Source organism: Malus sylvestris, chromosome 6 (assembly GCF_916048215.2).
Source record: "Malus sylvestris chromosome 6, drMalSylv7.2, whole genome shotgun sequence".
NCBI lineage: Eukaryota > Viridiplantae > Streptophyta > Magnoliopsida > Rosales > Rosaceae > Malus > Malus sylvestris.
The window spans coordinates 5,638,774-5,648,639 of NC_062265.1; the positions used below are offsets into that span (position 1 = coordinate 5,638,774).

Here is a 9,866-nt window from a genome sequence, read left to right on the forward strand (position 1 = left end):
ACATTAAGCAGTTGTAAATTCACAAATATCAAACACATGCTTAATTTCAACATAAATGTATAATTTCGAATTGAGATACACTTCCTCACACATCCCATTTTATAAAATGATTATATGAATTTTAGACTATTAGACAAAATAGCAAGCATGTTGGTTGATTGTGTGAATTAGGACTTAAAACTAATAAATAAAATTGTTCAGAAAATTAATAAAAAAAATAAAAAGAATAAGGAAACAAAAATTAAACCAAAATCAATATTAGGATATTTCTTTTCAGGCTGAACTCATGTCTCTACGTAAGCTTATTTGATGATTTGAAAGTTAAAGCAAAAGTAAAGCTAGAGTCCAGAAACAAAGAACCCTTCCAATTGGCGGCGGTTGTTGCATTCTGCGATTGCTTCATACCCTTTTCTGCATTATTGCCAAATTCAGTAAAATTACCAATAAACCCTAATAATTTACATATTAGCTCCATAGAACCAAATCAAATGCAAACAGAAAATATAAAATTAAGAACAATCCAGAAAAGCCATCCAAAAACTCAAATCACACTGCAAAACAGTTGAACAAAAGCAAGAGAGTAAGAGTAAAACCTTTCAAAGCATCTGAAACTTTGGGGAAAAGCACAATTCTATTGACACCACAACACCTCGAGCCTTTCCAACCTGCTCCAAACAAAGGCTTACTCAGAAGCAGTAATAACATTTCATAAGAACGTTTTCATGAATAAGCTAGTAAGATACTGAATTTCGTGAATCAAACTTTTGGGAAACGCTCCAACTACTCAAATCTCCTTCTTTTCAAGTCTTTAGCTTTGGATTCGGACAACCCATTTCCCAAACTCATCCATTTCTGCAGAAGATGAGCAAAAGAGAGGATCAACTGAAATATGCACAACTATGAAGCTAAACATTATGGTAAAAAATCTTGATACGAGTACCACTTCCACATCAAGTAATAAGAAACAGAAAAAACTGCTTTCCAAAATGTATTGATTATCAAAGGTCACGAAAGTTCCAGTATCCCCTTTTCTTTCACAATCTAAAAGGGAAACAAAGGATTTATATAGATTGCTCACATCCCCAAAAGAATCTGATACTAAAATTTGAAAATATATTCAACTGATTGAAATATTATACAATACTAAAGTTCACAGAGTAATTGCAACACAAATCTTTGCAAGTCATTAAGATTATGGAAACATAATTGGTAGTACGTTATTAAGAAATATGTATAGCTTAGCCTCAAATAACACAAAAATAAGAATGGAAATGGCAAGAAACAATAGTACAGTGCTCAAACACACAAAAGTACTTACTTGCAAAAAAATACTGGAATTTTATGAAAATCTTCCTTCAAATACAGAGGACCCATACAATCTTTTCCACACTCAACCAGCCTCCCATCAAACAAAATTCATACTAATAACAACAACAAAAATAATAATAATAATAAAACCAAAAAATAAAAATCTGTTTCCAAAATATGAAGAACAGTATGATGATTTAGTGTTGCAAACAATTCCTCGATTCGGATACAAAAATTTAATCATTCTTATCTGTTTTCCATTGTTTTGAGAGTCTTAAACTCAATTGAGATTACACAGAAAATATAACTAAAGTCCCAACCTTCTCAGAAAACTACAACTATTTTTACAAAGAGGCAGACAACTGAAATCAAAGACCAGAATACGTGAGAACCGAAATGTTAAAAACAACACATACCCATTTCAAAGACCAAAATCCTACAAAGACAAAAAATCCCAGGATCAGTATATTAGCACTTCGTGCTTTGCACCAAAATCTGAAAATTAGAAAAATAGAATTAATTTGATAGCATTATACTTAAAACCCTTAAATTTCCAGTCAAAAAGGAAAATTAATACCTCCACAAAAAATAATCAGGAGATAAAAACTCAAATCCTAGAAAATAAAATCAGCAAAATGAATCATATAAAATGCGATTTTAGATGGATCATTGTGATGATGTGGCATTTAAAACCGTAAGAAAAGATTAGGGGTTCTTAATTTCTTACCCAAATCCACAAATTTGAATCAAATCTCCGCAGGCCAGCTTGAAATCCGTTTGAAATGACTTACACGAACATGAAATTTGTGAGAAGGAGTTGATGATGAAATTGAGGAAACAACCAAATTCCAAATGAAGTTTAGACATGAATTCAGAAATTAACACTCATAAAAATGTTTTAGAGCTTACCGAAAATGTTGTGGTGGAAGTGGAGAGGAAAGAAGAGGCAGTTGGATTCGTGTTGTGGTTCGCAGGTTTTGAGCGAGATCGTGTTGTGGTTCGTCGATTTTGAGAGAAGAGATGTTTAGGTTCCTGGTTTGTGAGAGAGAGAAATAGAGAGATTCCAGAAGCAAATGGAGGGCTGGAAAAGGAAGGAAGATTCTAGATGTAGTGGAAGCGGAGCAGTCGACGATGATCGACACGTGGGCAGCGTGGACAAATAAGTAAATTACTGTGCCAAGGACGAAAAACAACGGAGAACAGAGAAGAAAATAATGGCATTTTCGACATTTTACTGTTCATTAACATTGCAAAACAGTGACAGGAAACTGGGTTTTAGTATATGTATAATATTGTTAACCTTGTCACCCCGCAAGTAGTGAATTGCCTTAGTGATTAGCCTTTTTTTTTTGTTTTTAACCCACCAAATCTTAGATTTAAACTTCCTATTAACGTAGAATACCGTTTGTAATAAAAAATATATTATTGGTACTCTACAAAAGTCATGTTGCACTATAGCCATGTAGAAATATATGAAGAAAAAAAAAATATGCTTAGGAGAAGTGTCTGAGGACTTTTTTTAGAGTGTCAATAACAGCTGCTAAAACAATCTTAGTATATTATTGATAAAAGAAATCTTTTTATATTGACTTTGTATTAGTAGAATTTGTGGTTGTGGACGATGGATATGTGATTTTTTTTTTTTAGTAGAACAATATCGTTAGTGGGTCAGACAGTTAATTATTAAGAGGATCAGAGTCGGTGAGGATCAAACCCGCGTCATGATGCATAAATGTAATTACTTTCCACCATTGTTGCAGTAAAGCACCATTTTTTGTGTACAAGCGATATTGTACACAAAGGAAAGTGGGGGAGAGTTTTAACTATTAAGGCAATTTATCACTTTCTATTTAAGAAATAAATTATAAGTTTTTTTACATCGCCTATTTAAGGAAAAGTTCTTGAATCCGACATTTTTTTTTTTAACAAACGATATTATTTACCTAAGGGGGTGGGGGAGTAGGCTAAGTCTCACAATGGGCCAGCAATAATGTGGTTCATATTCGTTTTTGGTAAGAATCAAATCTAAGACCTCTCATTTACAAGTAAAGAGATAGACCATTAGACTGTAGTACTAAGGTGCAGTTTGGGATTGAGGTGCTTAATAAAAAGGGAACTTTAACGAAAAGCATCCGGTACTGTTCACTTTAACGAAAAACCACATTTTTACACTAAAAAGTCAATCCTGGTACTATTCACTTTACCCTTTATTTTGTCCTTATCATTAAAACTCAAAGTTTTCAAGCCCTTTTCATTAGTTTTCCTTAATAAAAAAGATGGGATGAAAAAAAACTATGAGAATTTTTGTTGTTTGGTAAACTTTGAAAAACAGCTTTATTTCAAAGTTAGGGGTGAAAAAAAGCCCAAAACGTGAAGAAGACCTGAAGCTGCAAATATCAGCTTCCAAAAACAGCTTATTTTGAAAACACGGATGAACAGTGTTACGTTTAATGAAACTTTCAATTACCCTCCGCTCTCGCCTTCAGAGCTCTCGCGTACCTCCCAAACTGCACCGTAAACCACTCTCTCGTCCTCTCGTTCCAAAAACCAGCGATCTCTCTCATTCTCTCCTTCTCCAGGTTTCTCCAGGTTCCTTTGGTAAGCTTCTCTTGTAAAAATTTGTTATTAATTTGTTTGGATTTTTCAATTTGGGGATGGGAGATTGACGGGAAAGAGGGGTGGGAAGAGCAAAAGGATGAGGGTATGGGTGTCGGGAAAAACAATGAGGGTATGGTTTCTCCAGGTTTCTCCCCAAATGTTCCTATGAGAATTTCTCAAATACCTAGATCAATTTTACCGCCCAATCGACCTAACCACTCACTTTTACTAAACTCAAAGCAAAAATTGCAACATGGGTTTCAAAGATTTGGACTATCAGTTGCCAAACCAACGAGAAGTCTCTGCACCAAGGCTGTGCTGTCTGAAATTCCGAACCAGGAGCTGTATGGGAAAGTTGGGGCCAATTCAACTGGACCAATTCCAATTGGTCAGCTCGTTGGAGCGGTTGAGAAGGCTGCCAAGACTGGCGCTGAGGTTTTCTCTTTAGCACTTTGCTTTTGTGATTCTTTGAATGTGCCAGCATTTCGTAAATTCTGTAATTTGAAGAAGAACCCAGATGCAATTTACATTTGTTTCTTCTGGGGAATGCTTGAATTTTATTGTTTCAGCCTTCATAATTCTTGCTTCATCCTTCATAATTCTTGCTTCAATACTTTTGACAATTACTTTTTCCATAACTAATGTTAGCTGTAAACCTTATGTTTATATAGATAGCCGAAGTTCATATGAGTGAAGGTGTAGAGTTGGACTTTCTAATGGCTGAAATAAAATTGGAAAGAGATTTTTAGAGTATTATACCTTTTTTGATCATTTCACACAGTTACAACTGTTTTACATAAAAGTTTACCAAGCACTATCATACAGCTTTTTTTTCTAAAAGCATTTTTACAAAAAAGTTTACCAAACACTTTGCTGCTTTATTTCACAGCCGCTTATTCTCACAGCACAGCCGCTTATTCTCATAGCAGTTTTTTTTTAAAGCACAGCAATACCAAACCACCCCTAAGTGGCTTGAATCTGACACTTAGAGAAGTTAAAGTGATATGCATTATTTTTATATGCTATTATTGACGCTCCATAAAAAATTATTGTGCACTCCAATTTTTTTATTAAAAAAAAAGCTCGATGAGTTCTTTTTTTAACAAACGTTATCATTTATACTAAAAGGGAATGGCTAGGCTTAGCCTAACATTGGGCTAGCAATAATATAGTTCAAAGTCATATTTGGCGATAATTGAACCTAAGACCTCTCACTTACAAATGAAGATGAATACTAAATTTAAACTCAAATTAACCAATAAGCATGAAAAGCATTTTTTTTTCTTTTCAAAAAAACTCAAAAGTCTGTAACAACTTCACCAAAATCCACTCAACTTCACCAAAATCCACTCACTTTTCAGATCAGAGTCCTATAAAAATGAGGAAAATCATTAGGAAAAGGGACTAGGCCTTTTTTCAACATTTTCAATTTGTTCTGAATTCCTTGGTTAACACAAGAAACCCGGAAAGGCAGCACGCAAGCACCATGTTCCGGCAAGCATCACGTCTCTTGGGTCGATCCAGTCGGCCACCGAGTGTCCGAGCCATGTGCACGGAGGTCCCAGCGAATAGCAACAAGGACTCAGCCTTCGTGGAAGCATGGAAGAAAGTGAGTCCAACCATGGAGCCACCCCACACTCCATCAACGTACATGGAACCTCGCCCTCCCACCCCTTCTTCCCTCCCTTCCAAACTCACCGTCAACTTCGTCCTCCCTTATTCCTCCCAGCTCTCCGGCAAAGAGGTCGGTCTGCGTTTCTCCCCATTGCCTGTTCTTTTGGATTTAACATTTGCTTTGTTTTTCTTAACCCTTCATGTTTTTTAATACGTGATTTCCCACTTAAGTTTTGGTTTTTTTTTTTTTTTTTTGCTTTATTGTTTGTATCTTCTCATATTTGGATTGTTTACTTCCTTATTTTTATTATGATTTGTACATTTATTGTTTTTATCTGCATTCGGAACCATATTACATCATGAATATGATGAAATATGATGAAGTGAGACGGTATTTTGTAAATATGTAATTATCTTGAGTATATTAACTATTTCTTTATTGCCGATGCCTAGAAGGGACAAAAGAAACATCTTGTTATTTCTTCCACAATTTCTAATCTCTAGTGAACCTGTCACTACGATTCGAACCCAGATGAAGTTCTAACCATCTGTAAGAGAAAAAAAAAACGAATAAATCTTGTAGGATTTCCAAGAAATCCTTCAATTTCTTCATGAAGCAGATACTTATTCATCTGCTTCTCACGTTCCAATTATGATTATTTTATGTTGTGGGATTTTGCCTTAATTCTCATGGATTCATTTGGTTTTTTTATTGGTTCACTTCACTACATACATGCAGTTTTATCATATCTGGATATTATTTTGATTTAGTTTGTCAAATGATTCAGATATTATATTAGTATTATGTTTTCTTCTTTTGGGTTGTCACACGATTGCGGTATTCTTTTTCTTTTTTTTTTGGTCCAAATGAATACAGCAATCGTGTGACAACCCAAAAGAAGAAAACATAATATATACAATCAGTATGCTTTGTTTGAGAGGCATCAGGAACATATACAATCATTATGCATGCTTCACCCCGTTCAATTGGAAGTAGCAGGTCCTCCTTCATGGCAATCTTTCCTCTCATATCTATCTGTGTGACTAGCTAGGGTTTGAAACTCGGCCGGCATAGCTGCATAGCTAGGGTTCGAAACTCGTCTGGGCTGAACTTACATTTGAAAATGCAGCTTGACACTCGATTTGTTTCTAGTTTATTGGTTTCGCCTTGGTGAACATATAGTATTCGTGATATATTCACTGGCTAACTTATAATGTTCAAACTTTCAGATAGCTAGCTGCTTAACTACATTGATGGTTGTTTTATTGGATTCCAACCACAATTTATTAACAAGCTGAAGAATGTGTGTCAGGTTGACATGGTCATGGTACCAGCAACAACTGGGCAAATGGGTGTTTTGCCAGGCCATGTTCCAACGATCGCGGAGCTCAAGCCCGGGGTCCTATTGGTGCATGAAGGCAGCGACGTGACAAAGTATTTTGTGAGCAGCGGGTTTGCTTTCATTCATGCAAATTCTGTTGCTGATATAGTGGCTGTGGAGGCAGTGCCGATTGACCAGATTGACGCAAGCTTAGTACAAAAGGGGCTTGCGGAGTTCACCCAGAAGCTTTCTTCTGCTACCACTGATTTGGAGAAAGCTGAGGCTCAGATTGGAGTTGATGTTCATAGTGCTCTCAACTCTGCCATAACTGGCTAATCAATCATTTCCCATGCATTTTCTTCTTTCCACCATGCATTTTCTTTCTTTCTTTTTTTCTCCATTCCTTAAGCAGTAATCTGCTCAGCACAATTTTGTCCGTTAATTTCCTTTTTGGGGGTACAATTTTCTCCATTTTCAGATAAATAAAGATTTAAGGACCATGGATTATTGAAGTATAAATTTAGGAAAACCAAATATCATTCGAGTAATATACATAGAAATATTAACAATTAAAAAGCGGAAGTATGTTCATATGTATTAAAAAACAAATATTAATCATGGAATTCAAAGTCTAGTGGTGTGGTAAACCAAGGCTCAACTCAAATTTACAAGAGAGTTGAGAATCCATAATACCTTTGTAGATCCTCTTTGCATTTGCAAAGGCTGTTCAGGGTCTTCATTCCTTTGCTCATTTGGACCTTTCGCTTCTTTAATTTGGATGGTTGAATAGGAATCTCCAATTTCTCAAAATAGGGATCCTCTAATATCTCCACATCAAAGAGAGATGTTGATGTGAGATGGGAAGAAGAGATGAGTGACCAAGGGAGAGGAAGATGATGGTATCCTCTCCCATGTTGGCGAGATGAGTGACCAAGGGAAAGGAAGATGCTACTATCCTCTCCTATGGTGGCCGGCCTACTAGAGAGAAAGGAGAGAGTTAAGAGAGAAAAATCTTTACCCTCTCTATGACCGGCTGTGTAAAGCCATTGAGCTTTTGTGGCCTTTGAGTTTTAAGTTGTTATAAAACTTAAGTTAATGGGCTTAACAGTTCGAATATCATTGGGCCTTAAAGCTCAATACTAACTCAACGTCTAATACAAACCTATTCATTCGATTAATTAACTTATTAATTAATCATAGCCATAAACAATTAAACTATTTAATTGTACTTGCTCAACTCCGTTATATTGAAACTGATTTTTTAGACGTATGAAATTAAAATGTTTTAAAAATGTCATATGAAGTTACAATTATATCCAAACTTGATGGGCAAAATGTTTGTTACCTTAAATTTATTTTATTTTTTTCAGAGCATAGCCATTGTTGTTGGTCTTCCAATGTTCAAAGCTTTCACTTACTATATGAAGAAAGAAAAATAGACGGGGGAGAGGTCTCGAGAAGCTGGAAGGAAAGATAAGGAGGGGGAGAGGCCTCGAGAAGGTGAAGGAAAGAAAGAAAGAAAAGGGCAAAGGGAAAAAGGAAGAAGAAAGTGAAATTTTTTTTTTTTTTTTTTGTTTGTATAATATGTTTTAATAGCTTTGAGATAATTTATTTTACGGGTGGAAATGTACTTAGATTTGACATTTGTGCCATGTTTTTCATCTTTGTTTCGTTTTTATGTCATACCCGATAACTTAACGGGTCGTCTCGTGTAACATCCGTTAAAATAAACGTGTAATATGACTCAACCTGTTAATATTATCAGGTAATATAACCAAACCCGTTACTTGTTAAGAAAAATATACTTAAATCAACAAATAATGAAAATGAAAAACTTAATTTGACCCAAAACATAATACTAAATTAGTATATACATATCACATTGTCACATAAATATTACTTCAAAACATTATAAAAAAATAAAATAAAATATAAAAAAAAACATTTGTCTTTCAAGTTTACATACCCCAAAATAAGAGGCTAGTGAAAAAACATTAGTGCATACTACAAAATACAAATGTTCAAATATATGCAAAATGAAGAGAGTTGTGTTTCAAGGTTGAGGAACCTTGCATGTTTTTTAAAATAAAACCTTCAATTTTCATCAATCACCAAGAGAAATGATATTGCAACTTTGGCTAATATATTATCTTCAAGAGTTATATTGATGATGTTTTCACTAAGATTTTCCATAATCCATAAGCTATAGATCTGAATTTAACCGTTGATTGTTGTTTATATTTGCACTCCATTCTTTTCACCAAATTTTTTTTTTCGGATTTTCTTTTTTGAAAACATGATCTCTTAGAGGATGCAGAAAGATGAACGGTTCGGATTATTGATATTACGTTCAGAGTTTTACCATTAGTGAAAATATAGCTCAAAGTTTATAAAGTCTGTAGAAACTATATAACATCAACTCATGTTTTAGTTAACCGTAAATATAGGAATGTCATACCAACAATCCGAACCTTTCATTTTTCTACATCTGCTAAAAGACCATTTTTCAAAAATGAAATTTGGTGAGTAGAATAAAGTGTAAACGACAATGGATGGTTAAATTTAAATCAAAGGTTTATGGATTTTGGTGTCAAATTTCGAAGTTGATCCCTTCACGAAAGTTGACACACCCTGACCAGAATGGAGGCATGCTAGCCATCACGTGAAGGTAACGTAGCCATGTGCACAGTACGGAAGCAATAAAGATATAAGGAAATGTGAATCAACAAAAACCAATTCAACTAGAGTACTAAATAAGATAAGGTGCAAGTGCGAGATTAAGTGTGAAATATACAATCAGAGCATAAATAGCCTAAGTGCAGTCTAACTGGACAAGTACTAATTATACTACACCTAAAAGTGATCCTACATTTGAGATGTTCTGTCAAAACCACCGTCGAAATCTCCGTGAGCCACCAAAGCACTTCTACCTAAAACCTGGAAGGGCGCAAAACATAAAGTGTGAGTGGGCAAAAACAAAGTTTTTCAAAATCATTTCATTTCTCAAAAGTTTTAACCTCTTGC

General features: G+C 34.8%; 1 protein-coding gene and 1 long non-coding RNA gene across 5 annotated transcripts; one reads left to right on the top strand and one right to left on the bottom strand.

Annotated features, from left to right (window-relative positions):
- Window positions 1–241: 241 nt before the first annotated feature.
- On the bottom strand, window positions 242–2,386 carry LOC126626610 (uncharacterized). Of its 4 annotated transcripts, XR_007624738.1 has the most exons (6): window positions 2,218–2,386; window positions 2,036–2,094; window positions 1,886–1,922; window positions 1,725–1,803; window positions 594–852; window positions 242–411 (listed from the first exon to the last, which is right to left on the bottom strand). It is a non-coding gene; the product is annotated as an uncharacterized LOC126626610 (long non-coding RNA). The 4 variants fall into 4 exon arrangements; XR_007624735.1 differs by lacking the exon at window positions 1,886–1,922 and having other exon boundaries at window positions 1,725–1,744; XR_007624736.1 differs by lacking the exon at window positions 1,886–1,922.
- A 2,898-nt stretch (window positions 2,387–5,284) lies between these two features.
- On the top strand, window positions 5,285–7,361 carry LOC126626606 (ATP synthase subunit delta', mitochondrial). The gene is made up of 2 exons (XM_050295977.1): window positions 5,285–5,650; window positions 6,834–7,361. The coding sequence occupies exons 1-2, from the start codon at window positions 5,393–5,395 to the stop codon at window positions 7,176–7,178; spliced, it is 603 nt and encodes a 200-aa protein (XP_050151934.1). The 5' UTR covers window positions 5,285–5,392; the 3' UTR covers window positions 7,179–7,361.
- The last annotated feature ends 2,505 nt before the right edge of the window (window positions 7,362–9,866 follow it).

Coding starts and splice junctions, on each gene's coding strand:
- LOC126626606 (XM_050295977.1), top strand. CDS start 5,393: ATGTTCCGGCAAGCATCACGTCTCTTGGGTCGATCCAGTCGGCCACCG. Junction 5,651..6,833: donor CCCAGCTCTCCGGCAAAGAG/GTCGGTCTGCGT, acceptor AATGTGTGTCAG/GTTGACATGGTCATGGTACC.